The sequence below is a fragment of the Balaenoptera physalus genome (genome assembly GCF_965194825.1).
Source record: "Balaenoptera physalus genome assembly, chromosome: 13".
NCBI classification, from domain to species: Eukaryota; Metazoa; Chordata; class Mammalia; order Artiodactyla; family Balaenopteridae; genus Balaenoptera; species Balaenoptera physalus.
In genome coordinates, this window is record NC_138892.1 from 4,613,533 (window position 1) to 4,640,516 (window position 26,984).

Sequence of the window (26,984 nt, forward strand, 5' to 3'; positions counted from 1 at the left end):
CTCAGGAGGTCCCTCTCGGGGCCCTTGGCCCAGGTGGCCCTTGGACAGGCTGGGCATCGGGCATCTACAGGCCGCGGGTCATACCTCTGCCCCTTCCTTCTCCCCACAGCAGAGAGACTCTGTCTCAAACCCTTCAGGGGTCCCCAGTCCTCTGAGGATAAACACAAAGCCCCCAACCCAGCCAGGAGGCCCTGTGAGGTCGCGTCCTCTCCAGCTCGGGCTCCCACGTGGCATCCTGGCTTCTGGACCCTTTCCCTATCTCGGCCTCACCGGGAGGACCTTGGATGCTGTTCCCACCCCCCCACCAGGAAACTCCCCTCCTCAGGGCACGCTCCCTGACGCCCCAGCGAGGCGCAGCGCCTGTCGTGCAGGCTCAGGGAACACAGCCTGCCCTCCCGACCCTCATGAGGCAGCCGTCCTAATTGTCTGTGTGAGTTGTTGATAAATCCTCCTCCCCCTCAGCGCCAGGTAGGCGGGGTCCGTGCTCCATTCTGCTCCCCGTCCCACCCAGCACTGAGCACCCCGCCTTGAGTGGCGGCACTCGGGAAATGTTTGCTTCAGCTTAAGCAAGATGTGGATGGCTGGGTTCAAGTACCAGCTCCAGCCGAGGTGAGGATGGTAGGTGGTTAGCACGGTGCCTGGCACACGGTGAGCCCTCGGTGCTGTTTAGATGCACAGCATATTATTAGTACACTACAAAATGTTTGAAAAACAGGAAAAAGTTGTAATTCCACCACTCTCAACACTAATCACTATGGGCGTTTGGGTTCAACTTCCTTTCAGTCTTTCTTCTTAGGCATTTTTTTAAAAAAGCAATTTCCTTCCTTCAAGCATTGTGTACAGTTTCTGTGGCCTGCTCTTCGTTTTTTGGTGTTCTTTTTTTTTTTTTTTTAATTTTTTTTTTTTAAATTCACCAGTTTTTTTTTTTTAAATAATTAATTAATTTATGGCTGTGTTGGGTCTTCGTTTCTGTGCGAGGGCTTTCTCTAGTTGTGGCAAGTGGGGGCCACTCTTCATCGCGGTGCGCGGGCCTCTCACTATCGCGGCCTCTCTTGTTGCGGAGCACAGGCTCCAGACGCGCAGGCTCAGTAGTTGTGGCTCACGGGCCTAGTTGCTCCGCGGCATGTGGGATCTTCCCGGACCAGGGCTCGAACCCGTGTCCCCTGCACTGGCAGGCAGATTCTCAACCACTGCGCCACCAGGGAAGCCCTTGGTGTTCTTTTTTTTTTTTTTAGCTTTCTATCATAAGCATTTTCCCAAGTAACTGCATTGTGATTAAAAATGTTTGTTACTCTTGGAATAGGTAAACATGGTCAGGGCACAAAATTCAGAAGGTCTGAGGAGAGTCATAGAGAAAAGGCCAAGACGCCTTTCTCCTCCCTGGCCTCTCTCCAGAGGCCGTGATAACACTGGCAATGATGTAAATAACACTTGCTGACCCTGGGCCCCTGCTCAGTGGCAGCCTGGTTGGGCTTCGAGGGTATCAACTAATTAAAAACTCCGAACAGCCCCGAGGGTTGGGTTCCATTATCCCAGTGCCCCAGCCTCTCACCCCACAAGCACTTGGGTCATTATGAACGATTCACTTTTATATGAAAAACCTCTAATATTGTTAGCTCCTCATATTTTCCCTCGCTTCATTTACCCGAGATCTTTCCTTAGCAGCACAGATAGAGCTGCTTCAATTCATGTTTGAAAGCTACACTGTATCCCATTCTGTGAATGATCTCTCATTTATTTAGTTACTTTCCTGTTGATGGGACCATTCCAGTACTTTGTAAGCAGTGCTGTTGGAATTACAGAATTTCACACAGGGCGGATGGAAGACTAGGAAAAACCCCTCAGGGGAGGAATTGCTGGGTCAAAGGGAGAAGCAGTTGTGGTTTTGTTGCCCAGCGGCTCTCATTACAGATTTCATCAGTTTATTATCCTGCTGCCTGATATGAAGTCCCCATTTCTCCACACCCTCTTCGGCGTGGAATGTTGTCAGGTGTTTTGATTTTTTTCACATCTGATAGGTGAAAAATAGAATTGTGTAGTTTTCATTTACATGTCTCTAATTGTGTGAAGCTGAGCATAGTTTCCTGTCTTAGAAGACATTTATATCTCCCTTTGCCTTTCCGTCCTGTTTCATTTCATTATGCAGTGTATGAAACTTACTTGTTAAGAAAATTAACCCTCATTTAAGAGTTCCAGTGATTTTTCCAGTGTGGTGTTTTTTTTTGCCTTTGTTTGTGGTGTGTGGGGTTTTTTTTTTCCTATGGAAATTTTTTATGTTGTTTGATTTATCTATCATTCTTTTTTGTTTTTCTTTTATTTATTTTTTGTCTTTTCTTGTTTTTTTTTTTTGTTTTTTTTTTTTAAATATCATTCTTTTCTTTGACAGCCTTTGTGTTCTACTCAGAAAGGCTTTCCCCTTTCTGAGAGAATAAAAAAATTCACTCAAGGTTTATTTGATTTTCTTATGATTTTACTTTTGGCATCAGAAGTTTTTCTTTTTTGGAATTGGTTTTGACATGACCAGGGGCCCAACCTTATTCTTTTTCCTCAGCTGACCAGTTGTTCCAAGACCAACTGTTGAAGAACTGTCTTCATCCTACAGATTGGAAGGATGAATATTTATATAAACTAAATTACCATGTATTTTCATTCTGCTTTTGTACTTTCTATTCTGTTCTGTTGATCTAATTGTGTACCAGTACCACCTTGCTTTCATTAATCACTTGGTTCATTTCATTCATTCACTTAATTAGCCAATATTTATTGTTTCCTATAGGCCAAATACTATTCTAGGAGCTAAGTGTACAGCAGTGAACAAAACAATCAAAGAAGGAAAATGCTCTGTTAAAAGAGATCTGTTCTAGTAAGGCAGGTGCTGGCACACGATGGCCCCAGGCCACCTCCAGCCTGCTGCCTCTTTTTGTAAATAAACTTTTTTTGGGACATAGCCATGCCCATTTCTTTATGTATCGCTATGGGTGATTTTGTAGTTGAGACAGGACCGTGTGGTCTGCAGAACCTAAACTATTTTCTATCTGGACCTTAACAGAAAAAATTTGCTGGCTCCTGTACTCAGGAAAGACTGAGAGCAAAGAAGATAGGTAAAAAATATATGATGCTATAGAGTGATAGGTGCTATGGAGAAAAATAAAGCAGGAAGTGGGGTAGGGACTGTTGGGGTGGATTTACAATTTTAAACAGGGTGGTTTGGGAAGGCCTCCCTGAGAAGGTAGGTGTTTGAGAAAGGAGCCAAGGGGAGGTGAGAACATCAGCCTCATGGAGGATTGAGAGCAGGGGCGTGGCAAGAGCTGATTCAAGCATGGGGGCCAGTTAGGGAGCTGGGCAGGAATAGAGGCAGGAGATGGTGGTGCTTGGCCCCGGTGCCAGAGTGGTTTGTGAGAAGTGGTTGGATTCCAGGTACATTTAAAGGTAGAATCAGTGAAACGATGCAGAGATGAAGTCAGAGAGTTCTGCAGGAAAGCAAAAAACAAAACCATAAAACAATGGTAGAATTTAACAAATCTGTAAATTAACATATCTGTCCAAGTAAGAGAGGACTGAAAACTTTCCGCTGGAGACAGCTTCTGGTGAGACAGTAGCTAGAGGTGATGTGGGATCAAGGGAGGGTTTTTGGTTTGTTTCCTTAAAGTTGGGTGACTCTTGAGTTCTTTAGGGTTGGAAGTGAAGAAACTAATCCATGGTAGCGTAGACAAAAAGAAATTTATTAAAATAACCAACAAAGGGGCTTCCCTGGCGGTCCAGTGGTTAAGAATCCGCCTTCCAGTGCAGGGGATGCGGGTTCGATCCCTGGTTGGGGAACTAAGATCCCAAAAGCCGCGGGGCAGCTAAGCCCGCGCGCCGCAACTACTGAGCCCACGCGCCTCGACTAGAGCCCGTGTGCTGTAAACTACAGAGCCCACGCACTCTGGAACTCGCGCGCCACAACTACAGAGCCCATGCACCCTGGAGCCTGCGTGCCACAACTAGAGAAGAGAAAACCCACATGCCACAACTAATGAGAAGCCTGCGCACCACAACGAAGAGCCCGCATGCCGCAACGAAAGATCCCGCGTGACTCAACGAAGATCCTGCGTGCTTCAACTATGACCCAACGTAGCCAAAGCTAAATAAGATAAATAATTTTAAAAATTTAAAAAAATTAAAAAAATAAAATAACCCACAAGGACCTACTGTATAGCACAGGGAACTATACTCAGTATTCATAATAACCTATAAGGGAAAAGAATCTGAAAAAGAATATATACACATATATATGTACATGTATATATAATGGAATCACTTTGCTGTACACCTGAAACTATACTTCAATAAAAAAATTTGAAAATTTTAAAAAAATTTGTAAAATCAACTATACTTCAATAAAAAAATTTAAAAAAATAAAATTTTTGGCTAACAATCTGTAGAAGAGTTGAAAACTAAAGCCTCCAGAAGACTAGGAATGCCGAATACTAAGGACTTGAGTGGCCCCACTGTCTCCATCTCCTATCTCCGCTCTCTCTGGCCCTTTTCTGTCTTGCAAGTCGCCCTCGTCCACGTGGCAGGACAGGCAGACAACAGTCTGTGGGTTTTTTGTTTGCAACACTGAAGGGTTGTGTAGTTTGGGTTGATGGTGACATGAGGATTTAGCTTTCTAGTATGTTTTAATATCTGATAAGAATCACGATCCCACATCACTCTGAATTTTCCTGGCTGTTCTTATTTTAAAACATCTCTTGGCATTTTCTATTGGGTCATGATAAATTAATAGATCAAATTAGGTAGAATTGCTCCCTCTGTGATTTGAATATTCTATTATGCGTGCCATGGTGATCTGTGATCAGTGATCTTTGACGTCACTACTGTAAAAAGATTATGACTTGCTGAAGACTCAGATGCATATGCCTACATCTAGGACCTTGGAAAGAATATGAGTGGCAGGGTTTGAGCCCCAGATGCTATCGAGCCACTGGATTCCCAAGCTTCAGTTGCCTTATTTTTAAACCAAAGACTGAGGTCTTAAACTAAACTGAGGTTATCCCCACCTCATCAAGTGGCCATGAAGAGGTAACAGGTGAAAGGGCTTTATAAACTGTAGAGTGCAGGGCAAATGTGAGCCGTCATCACTGTCCGTGCTGTTGAACTGTTGGCACGATTACATCCCCCATTCAGTGTCACGCAGAATGAGGTAGAGAATCTGTGGCCGGGTGGTTGTAGAACCCGGAGCTGGGCGCTGGAGGCACGGGTCCTAGTCCTCACACGGCGGCGTGCCTTCTCCCACGCGGCCCCAGAGTCACTAGTCTATAACGGGCTCTCCCAGTTCTGAAGTTCAAAGCCGGTAACTTGTGAAAGCAAGTCACTCACTGCAGGCAGGGGAGGCGGCTGGATCCCCGTAGTCCCATTTGGAGCTGGCAGATACCAGTTTTTCTGATACAGCCCATCCTCATTATTCATGGATTCTGTATTACAGATTTACCTACTCACAGAAATTTATCCATAACCCCGAAGTCGTCAGTACCTTTGGTGCTTTTGTGGTTAATCGCAGACATGTGCAGAGTGGTGGGAAACTCTGAGTCACCCGAGGTAGGTGCACGGTCCCAGCTGAGGTTGAGCAAGGTGACGCCTCGCCTCCTTGTTTCAGCTCATCATTTTTGTGGTCTATTTAGTGCCATGTATTTGCATTTTTGTGCTTTTTGGTGGTGATTTTGCTGTTTAAAGTGGCCCCAAGCGTAAAGCTGAAGTGCTGTATAGTCCCAAGCAAGAGAAGGCTGTGATGGGCCTTATGGAGAATATGCATGTTAGATAAGCTTCGTTCAGGCACGAGTTATAGTGCTGGTGTCCTGGAGTTCAATGTTAATGACCCAACTGTATATTAAATAAGGTGTCTTTAAACAGAAACACACGTAAAACAAGGTTATATATATTGATCGGTCGACGAAAATGTAACCAGAGACTTGCAGGAACTCAACCCTGTATTTCCCTAGGAGCAGTGGTTCGGTATTTGCTAAGTCAGTGTTTGTGGCTACTTCATAGAACATAACTACCATGGATTATGAGAACAGATTGTGAGGACCACAGCCCAGCAGGGAGCAGCCTGGGGGCATGGAGCTGTCCGTGGTGCTGCCCCAGTGAGTGGCTCAGCATCTGGGGCTGCATCTCTCCCATAAGTCTATCATCCACTGGATTCAAGGGTCCGGAAACTTGCTGCCCCTGCGGCCAGATGGCAGGGAGACAGGGACGGAGAGAGTCCTGGAGATTAGGGAGCTCTCTGCTGGACTGGCGGCTCCCAGGGTTTATGACCCAGGGGATTTCTTGCCGGACAGGTATTGGGAAAAGCTGGTACTGATTTCACAGGCCACACAAGGGTCCAATTACCCCTCATGTGTCTGTTCACACAGTTACTGCACCACGTGGTTTAGGGGCACGGGCAGGTTTGGGATCCATGACCTCATCTGAGCGAGCCACACTGCCGACAGAGACACACAAAGCAGCAGTGCAGAGGGTCCCCACGAATGTACATGTGGACAGAACTTTACAGCTTACAAAGGACTTTCGTATTGGCCTCTCCCCCCGCCCCCCGCGTCCTCACCGTTGGTTCTGGGAGGGTGGCAGGTTAGAGCCCTCTGACAGATGGAGTTCCTGGGATCCAGAGGGGTCCAGTGGACACCTGGTTGGGGAGGAGGAGAGTCAGGACCTGAACTCAGATATGTTTGGCTGTAGATCCGCACACTGTACTGTGCTTCCACGAGTCTGAACTCTCTCCCTGACCTTGACCCTTCCGAGCTTTTGGACTTGGACTGTCTCCTATCCCACCCTCCTCTCCTCCCTCTGAAGATGGGGAGTCCCTTCTCTATCCCCCTCCTCTCACTTTAATGAGCCTTATGACATTCATCAAAAGTCGTACATTCATGGGAAAAAGTGGTATCATCTTACTATTAAAAATATTAAAAGTAAAAAAAAAAAGAGGGACTTCCCTGGTGGCGCAGTGGTTAAGAATCCACCTGTCAATGCAGAGGACACGGGTTCGAGCCCTGGTCCGGGAAGATCCCACATGCCGCGGAGCAACTAAGCCCGCGTGCCACAACTACTGAGCCTGCGCTGTAGAGCCCACGAGCCACAACTACTGAGCCTGCATGCCACAACTACTGAAGCCTGCGTGCCTAGAGCCCGTGCTCCGCAACAAGAGAATCCACTGCAATGAGAAGCCCGAGCACCACAATCAAGAGTAGCCCCTGCTCGCAGCAGCTGGAGAAAAGCCCGCGTACAGCAGTGAAGACCCAACGCAGCCAAAAATAAATAAATAAATAAATAAATATTAAAAAAAAAAAAGAAGTAAAAATAAAGAAAAAAGAAAACATATTTCCTGTGAGGTTCAGCAGCTCCTGCCTTTCGGGTGTGTGATGTATGTAGTTGTGGTCAGTGTGTGTACAGCTTGAGCTTCTGCTCTTTCACCAAACGTTGTATTACACGCATTTCCATGTACCTACTTGCCTTCATAGGCATCCTTTTAAAAGACTGATGGAGGGCTTCCCTGGCGGCACAGTGGTTGAGAGTCTGCCTGCCAATGCAGGGGACACGGGTTCGAGCCCTGGGCTGGGAAGATCCCACATGCCGCGGAGCAACTAGGCCCGTGAGCCACAACTACTGAGCCTGCGCATCTGGAGCCTGTGCTCCGCAGCAAGAGAGGCCACGATAGTGAGAGGCCCGCGCACCGCGATGAAGAGTGGCCCCTGCTCGCGGCAACCAGAGAAAGCCCTCGCACAGAGACGAAGACCCAACACAGCCAAAAATAAATAAAATAAATAAATAAAATACTGATGGAGGGGCTTCCCTGGTGGTGCAGTGGTTGGGAGTCTGCCTGCCAATGCAGGGGACACGGGTTCGAGCCCTGGTCTGGGAAGATCCCACGTGCCGCGGAGCAGCTGGGCCCGTGGGCCACGGCTGCTGAGCCTGCGCGTCTGGAGCCTGTGCTCCGCAACAAGAGAGGCCGCGATGGTGGGAGGCCCGCGCACCGCGATGAAGAGTGGCCCCAGCTTGCCGCAACTGGGGAGAGCCCTCGCACAGAAACGAAGACCCAACACAGCCATAAATAAATAAATAAATAAATAAATTTATTAAAAAAAAAAAAAGACTGATGGAGATTAGATTTAGTACATACAGCATAATTTACCTAGATTAAATGTCAATAATTGCAGAATATTATTTTCTTTTTCTCCTTCCTTATTATGATTATTGTTGTTACATTATTTGCTCTCATTAATACAGAGGGAATGTCTTTGTGCATAAGGCATTTACTTACTTTACTCCTATTTTTTCTTTTCCATAAGATAGAGTCATAGAAGCAGGAAAATGCTCATTTGCTTTTCACAAAGGATATAGTGATTTTTGTTCTCTAGCCATGTATGAGAGTTCCCAGTTCAATGTACTCTTGCCAGCTTTGGCTGTCATAACTTTTTATCAACTTTATTGGAGTATAATTTATGTAAAGTAAACTGTGTCCATGTAAAGTAAGTAATTGGATGAGTTTTGATGGTTGTGAAAGCACCACCAGAAACAGAACGTTTTGGGGCAACTACCAGTCTGCTTTCTGTCACTATAGTTTTGCCTTTTCTGAAACGTCATATGAATGTGGTCTTTCAGTGTGTAGCTTTTTTTATGCCTGACTCCTTTCACTCAGCATGATGATTTTGAGATTTATCTGTAGGGCAGTGTGGATCAGTAGTTTGTTCTTATTGCAGCCAGTAACATTGAGTGGCTATGTCACGTTTCACGTGTACCTTCTCCAGGTTTCCAGTTTGGGTTTACTAGGAACAAAGTGTCTGTGAACACTTGTATACCAGTGTCTGTGCCAGACACATGCTTCATTTCTCTTGGGCAAGTACCTGGTAATGGCTGAATCACTGGTAAATATGTGTTTAACTTTGTAGAATCTGCCAGTTTTCCTAAGTGGTATTTTTTTTTCTTTTTGCACTCTTCCTTTTTTAAAAATTATTTATTTATTTATTTATTGTTTTTGGCTGTGTTGTGTCTTCGTTGCTGCATGCGGGCTTTCTCTAGTAGCAGCGAGCGGGGGCTACTCTTCCTTGTGGTGTGTGGGCTTCTCATTGCAGTGGCTTCTCCTGTTGCAGAGCACGGGCTCTAGGCACGCGGGCTTCAATAGTTGTGGCACACGGGCTTCAGTAGTTGTGGCACATGGGCTCAGTAGTTGTGGCTTGCAGGCTCTAGAGCACAGGCTCAGTAGTTGTGGCACACGGGCTTAGTTGCTCCGCAGCATGTGGGATCTTCCCGGACCAGGGCTTGAACCCATATCCCCTGCATCGGCAGGCAGATTCTTAACCACTGCACCACCAGGGAAGTCCTAAGTGGTATTTTTTTTTAATTAATTAATTTATTTTTGACTGTGTTGGGTCTTCGTTTCTGTGCGAGGGCTTTCTTTAGTTGTGGCGAGGGGGGGCCACTCTTCATCGCGGTGCGCGGGCCTCTCACTGTCGCGGCCTCTCTTGTTGCGGAGCACAGGCTCCAGATGCGCAGGCTCAGTAGTTGTGGCTCACAGGCCCAGTTGCTCCACGGCATGTGGGATCTTCCCAGCCCAGGGCTCGAACCCGTGTCCCCTGCATTGGCAGGCAGACTCTCAACCACTGCGCCACCAGGGAAGCCCCTAAGTGGTATTTTTAAAATACCAAATTTGCCTTCTTAAAAGTGACAACTTGGGGAATTCCCTGGTGGTCCAGTGGTTAAGACTTCATGCTTTCACTGCCGAAGTCCTGGATTCAATCCCTGGTTGGGGAACAAAGATCCTGCAGGCTGCGGGGCGTGGCCAAAAAAACACAAACGACAACTTGTTCTTTCAATGTGAATTTTTAATTACTAGTGAGATTTATATTTTCCCACATTTTTGTTAAGTGGTTATGTTTCCTTTTTGGTAGTTACCTGTTTTGGTGTTTTACCCATTTATCTATTGGGGTCTTATGCATTTTCTTTCATAACTTGCTATGATGTGAATTCTTTATTTTTTTTATTTTTTTGGTTTGTTTGTTTATTTATTTAGGCTGCGTTGGGTCTTCATTGCTGTGCAGGCTTTTCTCTAGCTGCAGCAAGCGGGGGCTACTCTTCGTTGCGGTCCGCGGGCTTCTCATTGCAGTGGCTTCTCTTGTTGCGGAGCACGGGCTCTAGGCACACGGGCTTCAGTAGTTGTGGCACACAAGCTTCAGTAGTTGTGGCACGCGGGCTCAGTAGTTGTGGCTCGCGGGCTCTAGAGCACAGCCTCAGTAGTTGTGGTGCACGGGCTTAGTTGCTCCGCAGCATGTGGGATCTTCCCGGACCAGGGCTCAAACCTGTGTCCCCTGCACTGGCAGGTGGATTCTTAACCACTGCACCACCAGGGAAGCCCCGTGAATTCTTTATTACATGGACATTAGTTATTTATTGTGAATTTCCCTCCCCTGGTTTTCATGTTCCTTTTGATTTCAGCCATGCTTCTCTTGGGCATAAGGGGAATTTTGAGTGTTCGGGGTCGGGGGCAGCTCTTGACCTTTGCGATTTCCCTTCTGGCTTTAAACTGGGTGTCCTGGGTGTGGCCGTGGTCTGCGTGTCTGTTCTGGCAGCATCTCTGGGTGTGGTGCCCATGGCTGGTCCTGGCGATGGTTCTGGCAGGCCTCTCCCCACCTCATGGGTGAGAGAGGCAGGTGCGTGGGGTTTCCCTGAGAGAGTAGAGTTTCTTCCTCCTGAGTTTGTCATTGGTACTGAAGTAGTTACGCTAATGATAACATCTGTGTGGTGTCCACAGCCGACAGCGAACGTCTAGCCCCCCGTTCCTTTCGGAGCGTGTTGGCGCTGGGTCTCCCAACCCACACCTGCCGGGCGCGCAGGGGCTGCAGGTGCTCAGGAAGGCGGGGTCGGGGTGGGCCCTGTCCGGACGCCCAGGGGTCTTCTTAGCACACGTGACAGGCCCACCTGCCTGTGGAGCCATTGCTCTGAGGCCTGGGCGAGCTAAGTGAGGGGGCTTCAGCCCTTGTGTCGTGTGGTGTTTGGGGCGTCTTCGGAAGCTCTTTCTAAGTCAGGGCCCTTGTGACTGAGATAAAGTGGCAAGTCCACGCCCTGTGTCCTGCGTGGGGCACCCAGGCCTCAGGTGGACCGCGGCTGGGCCACGTCCCTGCTGTGGTCACCTGGGCAAGTCACCCCCCTCACTGAACCTGCTTCCTGTTCACTTGGGACCACGCATTTATTCACACAGCATTTATTGAGTGCCTGCTGTGTGCCTGGCTCTGCTCTGGGCACTGAAATCTGACGGTCATCCACACAAGTCCCTCCTCCTGAGATGCTTTCATGCAGTGGGGGACAGACAGCAAACAGATATGAAACACCAGTGGTGATGATGGCAGTAAAACAAGGTGATGTGACAGGGAAGCCCCTTGGGCCACATTTAATGTGGTGTCCAGAGAGGCTCTCTGAAGAGGTGAGAGTCGTCTAAGCTGCAGCTGGAATGACAGGAAGGAGACGCCTGTGCAAAGGCACGGGGGCAGAGAATCGGAGGGGGAGGGGCCAGCAGCAGCACGGGGAGGGGCTGTCATGGAGAGCTTTCTCAGAACTTTGGCTTTTATTTCGAATTCCTTGGGAAGGTTCTAAGGGGGGCAGGGAACGATCTTTAAATAAAGATCCTGTGGCTGTGGTGTGGAGGGCAGACTGTCGGGTGGGAGTGGAAGGGGCAACCAGTGCATTCTAGGGGTGATGGCACCAGCCCGGGTGGGAGGCTGGCAGTGAGGGGGACTTTCTGATGGCCATGTGGGCTGGAAGTGTACGGGGGGTGGGCTGGTCCCCTCTGAGAGGTTGTTTGGGAGTGGCCCGTCGAGGCGGGGGCAGCCGGCCCAGGGTGACCTTCGGGCTGGGCCCCAGCAGCCCCGGTGTGAGCTGAGCCTTCGCGTTAGGAGGAAGTACTGGCAGGCAGTCTGCTTCAGACTCTCGGGACCCGCAGACTCCCTCACTAACCGGGCCGGGTGAGCAGTGAAGAAAGTGATTTTTCAGCATTTAAAGCAGGGACATGGGACCCCTCGTGTGGCCCCCGCCAGGCCTGGCGGCACGTGGAATCCTAGAGAAGACAGTGGCATGTATTTTGTGCCACCTCCAGCACTCCACTCCTGCACGCAAACCCTGCATCTTCCCCCAACCCCAGAGCCCCTCCCTCATCGCTCTCCCGGGGTTGCCAGCTGCCTGCTAAGCGCTTTGCATTCATTATCTGGGTCCAGCATTTTCCAAGAATCTCAACGTGGGGGTCTGACAGGTCTGAGGACTTGGCGGTTTCTAACTCTGTGATCTTGGGCTCCTTTTTAACCTCTTGAGAGTCAGCTGCTTCTGTGAAACGGGGCAGTAGTCATAACAGAATGCAGGCAGAGTTTAGTGAGATGATCTGCATAGCTCTACCTGGTGCTCACTCAACATGGCAAATGTGTAACAAATCGTAGCCATCTGGGTGCCCGAGGTACCATCAGGCTCCTTCTGCTTGCAGAATAAAAAGAGAGTGCCGCCCGAGGGGGGCAGTGCTTGATCCTGAGTGATGCTGATGGTGAACTTGTACTTCGCTGTGGCAGGTGGTGGGGATTGGAGACCTGACCCACTGCTTGTCACGACCAGAGCTGCTTCTGTATCCCCCGCGGGACCAGGAAGCAGTCGGCATGGGCAGTCTTTGAGCATTTCGCCTGATAGGCCTTCTGCTGGGCTTTGGGCTCAGAGGGAGCTGAGAGTAAACAAAGTCACGGGGGAGTTCCTGTTTTGTTTGGAATAACACGGCCCCTTTGCTTAATTTTGTAGGGATCTGTAAGGGCGTGAATTGGGCGTTGCCTGTCATAAAGGTGTGGCAGGAATGTCAGGGCGGTGATGCAGAATGATGTGGACAGCTACATTCCACCTGGTGCCTGCCAGCTTGGGGATGCCGCTGTCAGTCCTGCGGCCTCTCCCAGCCTTTGCCCCCAAGGCTGACGGGTGGCCTTTGTCTTAATCAGGCTCGCTGACCTGGACGCCTGACTGATGAGGCCCCTTCTTTTTCCCTCGCATGGGAGCCAGGCAGGGCGTGGGAGCGGGTGGGCTGCAGACTGCCCGTGGCAGCCCGGCAGAGGGCAGAGGGCAGGAGCTGGTGTGGAGCCTGGGTCTCTGGTCATGGTGACGTAAGCAAAGGCTGGGGTTTTCTGCCTGCGGCTCAGTCTTCCAGAGCCTGATGGCAGACTCCCCGGAGGAGGGGGCATGAGCTGCAAGTCAGGGGGCCTGGCCAGTCCCTGCACCGCCTGTGAGGACAAGGGAGAGCCCCGCATCAGCGGCCCCCAGGTTCCCGCCTCCAAGGTTGGGTTAGGTCAGGTCCTTCCAGCACCCAAGTGCGAGGACTCAGTCACGGTGGTAAAGTAGTTTCCGGAGAAGAGAAAGAAACCAGGAGCAATTTAATATCTTGGGTTTCTAAGAAATAGCTCTGCAGCATATCTTGGAATTTTGTCGGATCTGTCTAGACACCTGCCTTTGTGGGTCCCACTCCGTGCCAGGCGCGGGCTCTCCACGCCCATGGTCTCAGTCTGTGTTCACCCCCAGAAACCTGGGGGTCAGAGAGGCTGCGATGCTTGCCCGCTGTCGCATGGCAAGCACAGAGCTGGAGTGGAAACTCAGTCCTTCCTACCAGAGCCTGTGGGCGTTTTCTCCTTGTGTGGGAAAGAGTACCATAAAGATTTATCATAAAGAAATCCTGCTTGTAATAAAAAGAAGAGTCAGTCTGGCATGCCGAAAGGCTCCGTGGTGCCGGGGTGAGGGTAGGGGTGGACGTCCTCCCTGCTTCCTGTCTGCAGCTGAGAGTGGTTGGCAAAGGGGCAGCTGTTCCTTTAAGTCGGATTCTCCGTGGGAGCTGCCGCAGCCTGGGGTGGGGATGGGGGGAGGGAGGTGCCTGCCTGACAGATCTCCCCTCCTAAGCCCTTCCGGCTCCCAGCCAGACAGCCTGCCCAAGACATTCCCTCTGATTCCGTCTTTCCTTCCCCACCGAAGCTGCTGATTCATCCACAGGCTGGAGTCCGCTGTGCCGTGGGGGGGGTCTCGGGCCACCGCTGGGTGGAGGAAGGGGGCCTCCCGGGAGGTGGCCTTGAGCCTCTTTGGGTGCCCCATGGTGGGGTGTGAGGGAAAAGGGGGCTCTGAACATCACAGAGCCCTGGCCGCTTTCTGACCAGAAACACAGGTCAGGGGCGGGGTGGGGGACAGGGCCCGGGCTCGGCCAAGGTCACGGGGCTGGGGCCAGGTTGACCCATCCTTCCTCACTCCTCTCTGGCCTCCCTGTGCAGGGTGCTTCAAGGATGACCGCATCGTCTTCTGGACTTGGATGTTCTCTACCTACTTCATGGAGAAGTGGGCTCCGCGGCAGGACGACATGCTCTTCTACGTGCGCCGGAAGCTGGCGTACGTGGGCAGCGAGGGCGCCGTCGACGGGCGGAAGGTGAGTGGCCCCTCGGGGCCCGACCAAGCCTCCCTGGAGGTCTGCTCTTGGTGTGAGAGAGGGGCCTCCCTGCAGTCCTTGTGCGAGTCAAGAGGGGAACATGGTGTTCATTTAGCACCTGCCAGGCGCCGGGAACTGTGCGGGGAGGGCCACACCCGCGTCCGGTGGCCGGATGCGCTGGGCTTGTGTCGATAGACATCATTATTAATCTTCACCACGACCCTGGAAAGCAGCGATTATTATCACTGTAGTACCTTGGAGGAAACACGGACAGAGGCTGGGTGATTTGGCCAGCATCTCATAATTAGTAAATAAATGGGGGAGCAAAGATTTTGACGCCAGCGGGCTGCGGCCCTCCCTGGCTGCGGGCAGTTGAGCCGGCTTGGTGATGATGCTGGTGCCTACCAGCCCCTGAGCCCTCACCACGCACCCGACACGGTGCTGAGCTCCCTGCCTCCCGGTCTCGTTGTGTCTTCCCAGCGACTCAGCAGGGCAGGGGTTATTATCCCCTTTTTACAGAAGAGGAAGCCGAGGGCTCACAGGTGAAATGAGTCGCCTCAGGTGTTTCATCTGCTAAGTTTGTGCAGAGCAGTTGATGGAACAGACTTTGAATGTTTTTCAGAAGCTTTATTTAGTATTTTGTAAAATGTTTAAGCAACCTGTATGCCAAACATGGAAACACATTGCTTCCCTTTAAATACACAGAAACGGGAGGGCCGTGGAGGCAGGTCTTTGCAGCGTGCCCACCGCAGGGCCTGCAACCCCGGGCCGGGGCTCGTTACCTGGGGCTTGTGCCTTCCCTACCGTGTGCCTGCTCTTTGAGCTGACGTGTGATGGGTTTTCTGCAGATGGACAGGCCTGGTGCCCGCTGCAAAGGAGGCACGGTGGCTTGCATGCCGGCAGCCATATGGCTGGTCTGGCCGGGCTGCGTGTCGTGCAGGAAGGCCCAGGGGTGGGCCAGGGTCCTCTGGTGTCCATCTGGTGTCTGCAGCAGCTGGCTGTGTGGCTGTGTTGTCACTGGGGCCAGTGGGCACTGGGAGCCTGAAGTGCATCACGTGGAGCCAACACAGTGTGGCAACTCTAGTGACCAGAAGGGAGGGGCGTGGTCAGCAGAGGCCACCTGGGTGAGGTGAGTCTGGAAGGGAAGGAAAAGGTGCTCCGCAGCAGAGGGGCTGATGGCCAAGCTGTGGGTCTGAGCACGTAGCAGCCCCGTGCGTGCAGGTGGTTGCCAGTGGTCTGTGTGGCTGGGTGTAGAAAGGTGGAACCCGGCACGTCAGGTGGGCGGGGCCAGATCACGTGGGCACTGAGGGTCATGCCCAGGAATTTGGGTTTTATCCCCAGAGCCCTAGGAAACCACTGAGCCTGATAAACCGAGGAAGGGGACGTGGTCAGAGTTCCATTTAGCAGGCTCTCGGGCATAGGCGGAGGAAGGGCTGGAGGGGGTCAAAGTAGACGTGAGGAGCTGCCGGTGGTGGGCCGAGCCGGGGGGAGGGAGGGGTGTGGAGGAGGGGTCAGCTCCGAGGAAGGTCCAGGAAGTGGGCTTAACTAGCAGGGCTTCAGGTGATTGAATGTGGGGCGGAGGGGAGACTCGGCCTGGCAGCCAGGTCTCTGGCTTGGGCCTGGGGTGAATCTGGAGAGGACACAGGAGGAGGGCAGGTGTTGGACGGGTTGAGTCGCAGGTGCCTGTGGGACATCCAGATGGCAGCGTCTTCCAGGCAGTGGGTTTCCTGTCTGAAACTGAGCAGAGAGGTCAGGGAGGAGCTACAGATTTGGGACCATGGGCACCAAGATGGCATGGGAAGAGGAGGGAGCCTTGGGGGAGTAACAACGAGGCCTAGGACAGAGCCCTGAGCCAGCCTGGCATGGGAGGGACCAGCTGGAGACCTTGAGCGACTGGCTGGAGAGGTGGAGGGCTCCAGAAGTGGGCGGGCGTGGGGATGCAGGACGAGAAGGGGGACGGGCCATTGGATCTGGTGACCAGAGGCTGTGGCACAGGCCTCGCCTGCACGGCCTTGGTGCTGGGTGGGACCTGAGCCACACTCAGTGTGGGCTGGGGGAGCCCTGGGAGGGATGAAGGGGTGGAATTTGGGGGCAGGTATTGGTGGAGAGATCCTGAGTTGAGCACCTTCGGGAGCCTGGCCCAAGGTCCCTGGTCACACCCGCCCTTCCAGGCCAGCATTGTCTCCCCCAACTGGCCTTGTAACCTAGTCAAGTCAGCTCCTCTCTAGGGCTCAGCCTCTCCTGGAAAAGGGGGCCGGGTTAAGGCCGTCCCATCGCACACACCTGGGGGGCCAGAGGTGTGGGTGATGTGACCACACGAGTCCCCTGGCAGAGGGTGGTGAGAGGCTTGGGAGCCTCGGAGCTGGCGACTCCCGTTATGGGCACGCTCTCCTCTGTCCTCGGCGCGGCCCTGGGGGTGCAGGCACTGCTGCCTCCACGGTTCGCCAGCGAGGAGACTGGAGCCAGGGAGCATCTGCCTGAGGGCAAACAGCCGGGAGGCAGCAGGGCTGTGGCCTCCGACTTCTGTCCCCCACCTCTCCGGCCTGTTGGCATCTGCTGGGGTTCAGATTGCAGATGATGGGTTTTTTTTTTTGCAAAATCTTGGTGTTTTCTCGAAGGCAGGGAGACCAGAGGCTCCAGTAAGGACTGGGCACATCTGAGGCTCTCAGCTGTGCCTTGGGTTTCGGTGCCTGGAGAGGCCCCGGCTCTAGTCAGGGAGGGTTTTCTTAGCCCGACTTGGCCTTGAATTCTCCAGGCGGGCAGGCGGGAACAGGGAGAGGTCAGGTCTGCGTGTTCCCAGAGCGGCCGGGAAGGGAGGCGAAAGGAATGGGCAGACGATGGCTCTTTCTCGTGGGGAAAGAACCCTGGACTCAGGACGGAGGAGTTTGGAGCAGGAGGCCCGGGGCCACGTGTGAGCTCTCCTGAAGGTTGGGGGGTGTTGAGGTCGGAGGGGAGCCTGAGTCCATGGGAGCGTGTGGCAGTCTAGCTGTTCATGTGCTGGAATGTTCCATCGAACACCTGCCGTGGGCTCTGTACAGATGCCTCTCTCCCAGCACTGGGAGCACAGAATGACTCAGACTTGGCCCGGCCCTCGGGGAGCCCACAGTCTGTTGGGACTGACAGACAGCGTGGCCAGTGACACGTGGAGCCGTCGGTGCTGTGATGGTGGGAAGAGTGTGGGTGTCTGGGGACCCACAAAGAGGAGGAGATGACATCTGGCTGGAATGTTGTAGGACAGCGAGAGGGGACGGCGGTGGACTGAGGACATTCGTGTGGAGGGACCGGCACACACAGAGCGGGAGGGGCGTGTCAGGCGCACACATGACGGCGCCCTGCCGGGGTGGGCCGTGTCACATCTGCCGGTAGTGTTTGGAAGGCAGCCGGCGGGCAGCGATGTGGGGAGACCCCACAGGCCTGGGGGTGCGAGGTGGGCAGGGAGGGGGAGTGGGGAGACCACACAGCCGTTCCCAGGCAGCTTCTCTGCCCGCACTGCTCAAAGGAACAGAAAGGCAAGCCCCTGGCAGGCGTGCTGCGGGCCCTGCCGCAGCGCCTGCGCGCTGCGGGTTCTCTGCGGCAAGCCCGGGCTGCCTCCGGCCCCCTCCTCATCCTGCAGCCTAGCGGCACCCGGTCACCATAGCAACCCCAGGGCTGCCTGCGCTCGGCCAGTGGTGGAGGGTGGCTGGGTGGACGGGCCGCCTGTAGGCGAGGCGAGGAGCAGCAGCGTGGGCAGCACAGGATGCTGGGACCCCCCCCACCCGCTGCAGGGCCTGAGGGACGACCTTGGAGGCTGAGTTCTTGGTGAACTCTGGGTCGCATCGCTAGAGGGCCCAGGAGTAAGGTTGGAGCCCACATCTGCGTGAACACCTGGCGGGTGCAGTGGTGAGGGAGAAGGTGCCCCCGTGGGGCTGGGACTCACTTCCGCCCTGGGCCTCGCAGCTGGCCGAGGCCGAGCCCGAGGTGGAGGTGGAGGTGTACCGGCGGGACTCCAAGAAGCTGCCGGGCCTCGGAGACCCTGACATCGACTGGGAGGAGAGCGTCTGCCTGAACCTCATCCTGCAGAAGGTACGGGGCTGCCGCGGGGCGGGGCTGCGGGAGGGGGGCTGTCAGAAGGCGCCGAGGGACAGCAGACCCCTCCACAGCCCCGTCCTGCGCTCTCTTCCAGCTGGACTACGTGGTGACGTGCGCTGTGTGCACACGAGCTGATGGGGGCGACATCCACATCCATAAGAAGAAATCCCAGGTGAGCCCTCTGGCCGCCCCGTGTTTATTTTGGGAGGCAAGTCCTCCTCCTCCCTTCCCTGCCGCGAGGTGAGCGTCTGGCTCCAGAAATCCATTCAGCCCCCGGGGGCCTGTGTCCTGCTCAGGAGCACTGAACCAGTCATCCCAGACGGCTTCCTCCCGAGTGGCAACCCTGAGCGTGGCCTGGCCCTGGGCAGTGTGACCGCGGTGACCTGTGCCTTGGGCAGCACACCCCACCCCACTGAGTGGCTCCGGGTCTGGGTGCAGGGCCGGGGCCCCACTCAGTCCTTCGCATCTCCTTTCTTTCAGCAAGTGTTCGCATCCCCCAGTAAACATCCCATGGACAGCAAAGGGGAAGAATCCAAGATCAGCTACCCCAACATCTTCTTCATGATCGACAGCTTCGAGGAGGTGGGCTCTGTCTCCCTCTAGTTCCCCCTCATCAGGGAATGCGAGGGAATACGAGACGCTTTTCCCTCAGGCCTCACATGCCTTCAGAAAGGCCGTGGGCGCTGGGCTGGGCTCCCGCTCTTCCTGCTGTTTGACTCGGGGCAAGTGAGTTCACCTGGCTCAGAGCCTCGGTTTTCTCATCTGTAAAATGGGCACCAGGGTTGAAAGATCAAAGAGCTCATGAATAATGGGAGAATGCGTCGTAAACGCCTATAGAGAGTGCTTCCCAGGCAGGAGGAATCATTGTTAATGGCCCTTAAACTCTGAATCAGGGCCTCCACACCTTGGGACCCTAGGATGTCCAAGATGGCTGGGGCTCTAGAAGTCATGTGGACCAAGCTTCTATTTTAAAGTTGGGAACACTGGGGCCCAAGGCAGGTGACTTGACTGGGAAGTGTGGGCTGCCAGGGACCCAGCTGCGTCCCACCTGCGACCCTGCCAGCCCCTGTCCAGCCACCCTCCCCTGTCGAGGCCCTGGCAGCGGTGCCGGTACCCACCGGAGGGGGTCGGGGCCATGGGAGGACTCAGGAAGAAGGGGGCCTGTATTTCAGGGCTCTTCTCGATTGGGTTGGTGTGTTGAGGCATCTCAGGCTCACACGGCTCGTCCGTGGCAGAGCTGAGATTTGAACCTCAGTCTGTATGACCTCAGAGCTCGGCCTGTACCCCGGCCCCCGGGAGCGGTGACTCGAGCAGGGGCGGGGTGTGGAGTCCCCCGCAGGCCACCCCGGCGGTCGGGCGGTCCGTCCGTCGGGCTCCTGAGCTGGTGCCTGCACGCGAGCCGTGAAGCTTGGGGCGGGTGGGCCGAGCGCCCACAGCCGGGGTGGAAGAGATCCTAGAAAGCGGGCCAGATGGTCCCCGTGGACCGTTTAACTCCCTGGCGTGAGGAAGAGTGATGGAGGCAGTGTCCTTCCAGTGGCTATGGCGGGTGCGTCCTCTTCCGGTCCCAGAGTCACTGTTATCAACCCCACCCCCTTGTAGCTGCCCCCGCCCCGCGGTAGCCTGTCCGCCTTCCTGTGCTGGTCTTGGTGGAGCCGTGGGGGGCCTTGAGCAAATACCCTGAGGTCTGTGGCTCAGCGTTCCCACCTGCAAAGTGGGAGTTCCTGAGCAGTCCGCCCTGGGCCAGTGAGAGGGTGCTGGGCCGGGAGCCGGGCTGCGGTTGGGTGGTGGCAGCTGGCAGGTGATGAACCAGTCTCGGCCTCGTGCCCCACCCCAGGTGTTCTGCGACATGACCGTGGGCGAAGGAGAGATGGTCTGTGTTGAGCTGGTGGCCAGTGACAAAACCAACACGTTCCAAGGGGTCATCTTTCAGGGCTCCATCCGCTACGAGGCGCTCAAGAAGGTGTACGACAACCGCGTGAGTGCAGGGCGGGCGCAGGGCCCAGGGGCGGGCACCCCCCAGGCCCCCTTCTGCCCTCGCCCGGCTCGGAGCTGCACCTGCCCCTCCTCGGAGCACCGCAGCCCCCTGGAGCCCCCTTAGGCGGTTGTGTTGTGCTCTCTACAGCACGCCTCGGCCCACTCCGGCCCACTCCGGCCCCCGAGGGAAGACCCTCCTGGGATTGGCCCCTGCTTGACTGAACTGAGGGGAGAGGAGTCCAGGTGGGCGGGCCGCTCGCCCGCAGCTGAGCGCGGTCCCGAGGACGTCCTCTCTCCGGAGCCTGGGAGGAAGGGACGGGGGAGGTGGTCTCAGGTCCCACTGGGCTGGGGCTCTCTTCCCGGCCTGTGCTGGCCCTGCGTGGGGCATGGTCATCGGGCTGAGAGGGGCATCAGCCAGGGATCCCTAGCGCCCCGGCACCGCCCTGCCTTGTGGGCGAGCCCGGGTCAGCCGGGGCTCGGTCCGCCTGGAGGTGGGCTGGCAGTGCTCAGGGGCTGCTCGTGCCCCCAGGGAGCGGGCGTCCCGACCTGCCTGGCTCAGGCCCTCTCCCACCCGTCCGCAGGTGAGTGTGGCGGCCCGCATGGCGCAGAAGATGTCCTTTGGCTTCTACAAGTACAACAACATGGAGTTTGTGCGCATGAAGGGGCCACAGGGCAAGGGCCACGCTGAGATGGCGGTCAGCCGTGTGTCCACCGGTGACACGTCCCCCTGCGGGACCGAAGAGGACTCCAGCCCGGCTTCGCCCATGCACGAGCGGGTAAGGGCCGCGCAGCTCGGGGAGGGGCCTCCCGCCCCTCAGATCTGCTTCCCACCGTCTCCCTGACCCTTACAGCCCCCGCTGAGGTAGGTGTCATCGCCCCCAGCCTTCTGGGGAGGAGGCCGAGGCTCAGAGAGGGCAGGTGACTTGCCCAGCGTCGCACAGCAGGTTATTGCCTGGGCCCTGAGCTGCCGCTGCAGCGGGGCTCAGTCTCCAGGGTCCTGGCGCCTGCCTCAGTGGACCTGCTGGGCGAGTGTGGGCACGTGACCCGCCTTCCCGGAGGGTGAGACAGGGGTGATGAGGAGCGAGCCTCCCCTCCTGCTCCAGCAGGATCCGCCGGGGCGCAGAGGCCCTGGGGCCACCCAGCTCTTCTCTCTGCCCCGGCCACTTGTTTACAAGGTGTTGTGCACCTGAACTGCTGGGAGGCCGCCAGCAGCCCGTGGGTGGGCCTGAGCTTTCCTGTCTGCAGGCCTGGGGACCCAGGCTTGCCCGATTTACTTGCCCTGTCCCAGGTCACGTGGCTCTCGTGTGACAGCACCGAGCCTTTGAGCCCTGCTCTTTCTAGGCCACTGTCCTTCCCCAGGGGTGGGAAGCTGAGGTCAGTGGCAGCTTTATTCGTGGAGCCTCCAGGGGGCCCCAGGGCTCAGGCAGGGGAAAGTCTCCAGCCCACTGGCTGCTTTGCCCCAGTTGGGTCTTCAGAGGGGGCTGCTCGGAGCTGGGCGTCTTGGATGAAGACAGGGCACTGGGGGCACCTCCAGGAGAGGGGCTGCTGGGGGGCTGGAATCCGGGTGCTGCTGCTTGCGTGACCTGGGACCGGTCTCTTCTCCTGAGCCTCAGTTTGCTCATCCAGAAACGGGGTGAAAACACCTGCCTCCTGAGGTGTTGGGGGCTCAGAGGAGCCGCTGAACATCAGATGGGGCCCTCAGGTTCCAGCCGCTGTGGGGACGGCTGCTGATCTGCTTGGGAAAATGGCTTCCGAGCGTGTAAGTCACGCATCACTGCTGGCGTGCCCGAGACGGGGGAGCGCATACTTGCGATACTTTTAATTCTGTAAAATTACGTTCACCTTGCACATCTCCAGGTAGTCAGATGGCGGTTTTCCTTCTTTGTTTGTCTTTTTTTGCTTTGAAGTTTCTGCAATGAATGTGTTTTATAAGCAGAACAGAAGCAATAAATGCTCTTTTTTGTGATGATCGGTGAGAATTCCAGGCAGGGGCCTCTGTTGTCTTGGGAATAGAGGTGGTTTACAGTTGAGATAAGGAGCCTTGTTCTTCTCCTTGGTCCTAAATTGCCCACTGAGGCCCTAATGAATGTGTATGTGAAACCCCTTGTGAAGACGTGGCCTGGGCTTGGGCCGGACAAACCTGGGTGCCAGTTCCAGCCACTTGTTTGCTGAGTGACCACAGATAGGTTACTAGACCTGCCCGGGCCTTGATTTTCCATCTGTCAAATGGGGGTGATGATCTTTCTCGCTCAGGGTGGCTGCGGGGGTGAAGGAGACGGTGCCTGGGAAAGTCCCTGGCCCATAGTAGCAGGGAGGCCTGGGGTCAAGGGGAGGGGCTTGCCAGGGTCACGCAGCTGTCAGTGGCAGGCCCTGACCTCCCAGGACTGCATGGGCCCCCTCCACCTCTGTGCTCACTGTCGCTTGTCCCTTCCCTTTTCCAGAGGGGTTGTTTGTAACCAGTGCATGACAAATGCAGACTCTGTGTGTATTGTGGTTTCTGGTGTTTGTTTTTTATCTTTTAAAAACCTTCCCTGGATTGTGGGAGGACCTTCTGGAGCCCAGCGGCCGCCGGGACTCTGGTGGATGTCGGAGCCATGACGAGGAGGCTGATGGGGCTCCCGAAGTCTCAGTCCCAGCTCATCTTGTTCCTCAGATTCTTGTTTGCATGGGGAGGAGGGAGGAGATGGGCCACGTTCCCTCTGCCTGGAACGCCCTTCCCCCCCTTCTTCACCTAGCGAACTCCTACTCGTCCTTCAAGACCCAGCTCGAGCGGCATCTCCTCCAGGAAGCCTTTCCTGATTTCCCAGGCTGTTGATTCCTTTTGCCTCTGTGCTCCCCTGTATCCTGTGCTTCCCTTTTTCTGTCTCAACAACCAACATTCGGTCTGTAGTTGTCACTTTTGGGTCTCTTGCCCCCAGCAGACTGTGAGCTCCTTGAGGGCAGGGACCACTGTCACGTGCCTGTCTGTCCTTAGTGCTGCCCTGAGTGGGTGTGGAGAATGGTTGGTGAGTGGCAGTGTGGCTGGAAGAGAGGAGAGGAGGAGATGGAAGCATGGACCGCTTGGCCACTGCACATCTATGAAAGGATGCTGGGAGAGAGGGGGGATGGGACATGGTAGCCGAAAGAAGAAATCAGGGTGAAGAGCATGGCCTTAGGGGCAGAAGACCTGGGTTGCAACCCGGTGTGGCCACCATCCTGCTGGGTGACCTCGGGCACGTCAGGGTCGCTGTCCCGCCTTAGTTTCTTCTTTGTCAGATGGGCTGATGCCGGTTCCCGTCGTGGGTGGTGGGGAAGGTTCGGTGCCGCGGCAGCAGCCAGGCTTGCTTTGGGCTCTGACGACCCTCTGACCAGCGTCTGAGGCCCACAGGAGGGCAGCCCCGTCCCTCCCGGGGCGGCGCTGGCGGCTAGTGCCCGCCGGGCCCCGGCAGGGCGGGTGTCCTCGTCATCCGAGGCGGGAGATGGGTGGGCGCTGGGACCCCGGGTCGGTGGGCCGCTCTGGTGACTCGCCCCTTGTTCCCAGGTGACCTCCTTCAGCACTCCCCCAACGCCCGAGCGCAACCACCGGCCCGCCTTCTTCTCCCCGTCCCTCAGGAGGAAGGTGCCCCGGAGCCGCATGGCGGAGATGAAGAAGTCTCACTCGGCCAACGACAGCGAGGAGCTCTTCCGGGAGGATGACGGGGGAGGTGACCCTGCCCCTCCCCGGGCTCCTTCCTCCCCTCCTCTGCAGTTAGAGAGCCGGCAGGTGCCGCGGGCCGGCCGTCCCGGGTGGGGGTGGAGCCGTGGACAGACAGACAGACAGAGGCCCACCGAGAGGAGCCCCCAGCCCGGCGCTCTCAGCGCTCAGAGTGTGAGGCACAGCTGGCGGTCTGCACTAATTTCAGGGGTGCAGGGCCTTCCCGACGTCACTGGTCTGACCGTTTGGCCGAGCGGGTGGGGGAAACGCCCTGGTCCGCGTGCACATGCTGTCACCTCCCTCCCTGGCTTTTCTTTTTTTTTTTTTATAAATTTATTTATTTATTTATTTATTTATTTATGGCTGCATTGGGTCTTCGTTGCTTCGCACGAGCTTTCTTTAGTTGCGGCGAGCGGGGACTACTCTTCCTTGTGGTGCGCGGGCTTCTCATTGTCGTGGCTTCTCTTGCTGCGAAGCATGGGCTCTAGGCGTGCGGGCTTCAGTAGTTGTGGCATGTGGGCTCTGTAGTTGTGGCTCACAGGCTCTAGAGCGCAGGCTCAGTAGTTGTGGCGCACAGGCTTAGTTGCTCCGCGGCACGTGGGATCTTCCCAGACCAGGGCTCGAACCCGTGTCCCCTGCATTGGCAGGCGGATTCTCAACAACTGTGCCATCAGGGAAGCCCTTCCCTGGCTTTTCTTCTCTGGTCGCTCTGGAACCCTGGGGGGGGGGGGGCGGTCCCTCAGGGTCTCTCCTTGCTCTGTGCGGTCCCCTCAGGGCTCACCTGCCCTCCTCCCCGAGCCCGCGGGCCTGTCTGTCTGGCGGCCCGCTGAGCGTCTCGGCCCGGATGTCGCAGAGGCCCTGGTTCTCACCCACTCAGTCTGCAGTGTCCCCCGGCCGGCCTGCGCCTTCCCACTGCTCTCTCTGTGCACGTGGGCCCCGCCGTCAGCCGGCCGTGCGGCGGGGCGGCGGGTCCGTGTTCATCAGAAGAGCAGCAGGAAGCCGTCTGGAGGAGCTGGGCTGTGGCATTGAACGGTCCTGACCGGCAGGACCCAGAGGCAGAGGGCCTGCTGGACGAGACCCTGGCCAGGGCCAGGAGACGCCGGCACCGGTCTCGACCTGCTCTTGAGTGAGCTTGGGCGAGTGCCTTCCTCGCCTCGGCTAACTTCCAAACTAGCAGGAAAGCACTCGTAGCCCCCAGCCTGCCTTCCTGGGCGACCCGTAGATTGGCTGACGGTGACAGGTCATCCCAGCCTCACCCCCATGTCCTCCCAGTGACAGACAGTAGCAGAGGGGAGCAGCGAAGTGACACAGTGTGGCGATGGGCCAGACCCCACACAGGAGACTCTCCAGGACAGAGAAGGGGGTGTCAGGGGGAGCTCGGAGGGGTGGGCCCTGAGGGGTAGGCTCGGGCTGGATAGGCAGGCAGGGGCGCTGGGCGTTGCAGGCCGGGGCGATGGGGCGCCCAGCAGAGGGTCGAGCTGGGCGAGGGAGGAGCCACCTGGAACGGGAGGTGTCCTCCCCGCTGCCTGGGCCTGACCGGCCTTCTCCCCTCCAGCCGACCTGCACAACGCCACCAACCTGCGGTCTCGGTCCCTGTCCGGCACGGGGCGCTCCCTGGTCGGGTCCTGGCTGAAGCTGAACAGAACAGACGGGAATTTCCTTCTTTATGCACATTTAACCTATGTCACTTTGCCGCTGCACCGGATTTTAACAGGTAATTCTGACTTTGCGTGGGACCTCTGGGAAAACCATGGCCCCTGAAGGTGTCCCCTGGGGCCGTGCTCTGGCGCCCACCCCGTTAGTCGAGGGGGAGGCGGCTCTCTCGCTGGCGGGCCGCAGGGCGGTGCCGGGCAGTGGCTCCAGAGTCCCCGCGTGAGCCCCGTTCCCCGTGGCCTCGCCAGGCGGTGCAGCTGCTCCAAGCGCATCCGTTCCCCGTCTGCATGGAGGGTGGTCACAGCACCGCAGTTCCCCGAGGGTTGGAAGAGAAAACGCCCGCGAACGACGTGGCGCGCTTCCTTCATAAACGGAGCGCTGGAGGTGTGACCGCCCACGTCTTCCCCGCCGCCCTAGACATCCTGGAAGTACGGCAGAAGCCCATCCTGATGACCTAGCCGTGTGCGGAGCCCACGCGGAGCCTCCAGCCCTGCCCAGGCCTGGGGGTGCTGCCAAGTGCCTACCTGCCCACCGCCACTGGGGTCTTCCGGGACCACCCAGCGCCGCAGCCGGAGCCAGGCGGGACCACTCGACTCCCGGGGCCGGGGCCAGCTCCACCAACACCAGCCCAAACTGAAGTGCCTCGTTCTCCTCCCCGCTGGCTCTGCTCCTGCCCCTGCGCCCACCCACCCGGCACCCTCCGCCCTTCTCTGGAGAACCCTCTGCACCCAGAGAGGACCAGAGATGCCAAGAGGCGTAAGAGAGAGCCGAGGAGCAGCCAGCATCCAGAAGAGTCCAGCCCTACGGACCCGATGTGTGCGTCCCGACAGACAGCAGCCCTACGGACCCGATGTGCGCGTCCCGACAGACAGCAGCCCTACGGACCCGATGTGCGCGTCCCGACAGACAGCAGCCCTACGGACCCGATGTGCGCGTCCCGACAGACAGCAGCCCTACGGACCCGATGTGCGCGTCCCGACAGACAGCAGCCCTACGGACCCGATGTGCGCGTCCCGACAGACAGCAGCCCTACGGACCCGATGTGCGCGTCCCAACAGACAGCAGGCCCAGACCACTGGCTGGGGGCGCGCGGTGTGTCAGACTGTCAGCACTTAAGGAACAGCGGTTTCAGGTTTTGTGACACTGTACCGATGACCTTCAGCG

At 56.1% G+C, this 26,984-nt stretch overlaps 1 protein-coding gene across 4 annotated transcripts in view; it reads left to right on the forward strand.

Moving 5' to 3' along the window:
- Nucleotides 1-26,654, forward strand: part of KIAA0930 — a 40,981-nt gene extending 14,327 nt beyond the window's left edge. The window contains exons 1-10 of one of the 4 annotated variants that reach the window (XM_082420935.1): nt 14,085-14,197; nt 14,301-14,452; nt 18,389-18,514; nt 18,615-18,692; nt 19,001-19,102; nt 20,355-20,495; nt 21,076-21,270; nt 24,015-24,232; nt 25,723-25,881; nt 26,238-26,654. In XM_082420935.1, coding sequence (XP_082277061.1) covers nt 14,339-14,452; nt 18,389-18,514; nt 18,615-18,692; nt 19,001-19,102; nt 20,355-20,495; nt 21,076-21,270; nt 24,015-24,232; nt 25,723-25,881; nt 26,238-26,457 — 1,353 coding nt within the window. In that variant the 5' untranslated portion in view covers nt 14,085-14,197; nt 14,301-14,338 and the 3' untranslated portion in view covers nt 26,458-26,654. Of the gene's footprint in view, nt 1-14,084; nt 14,198-14,300; nt 14,453-18,388; nt 18,515-18,614; nt 18,693-19,000; nt 19,103-20,354; nt 20,496-21,075; nt 21,271-24,014; nt 24,237-25,722; nt 25,882-26,237 lie in introns of those variants that run through there. The other 3 variants (XR_014252548.1, XM_082420933.1, XM_082420934.1) reach the window with 3 other exon arrangements.
- The last annotated feature ends 330 nt before the right edge of the window (nt 26,655-26,984 follow it).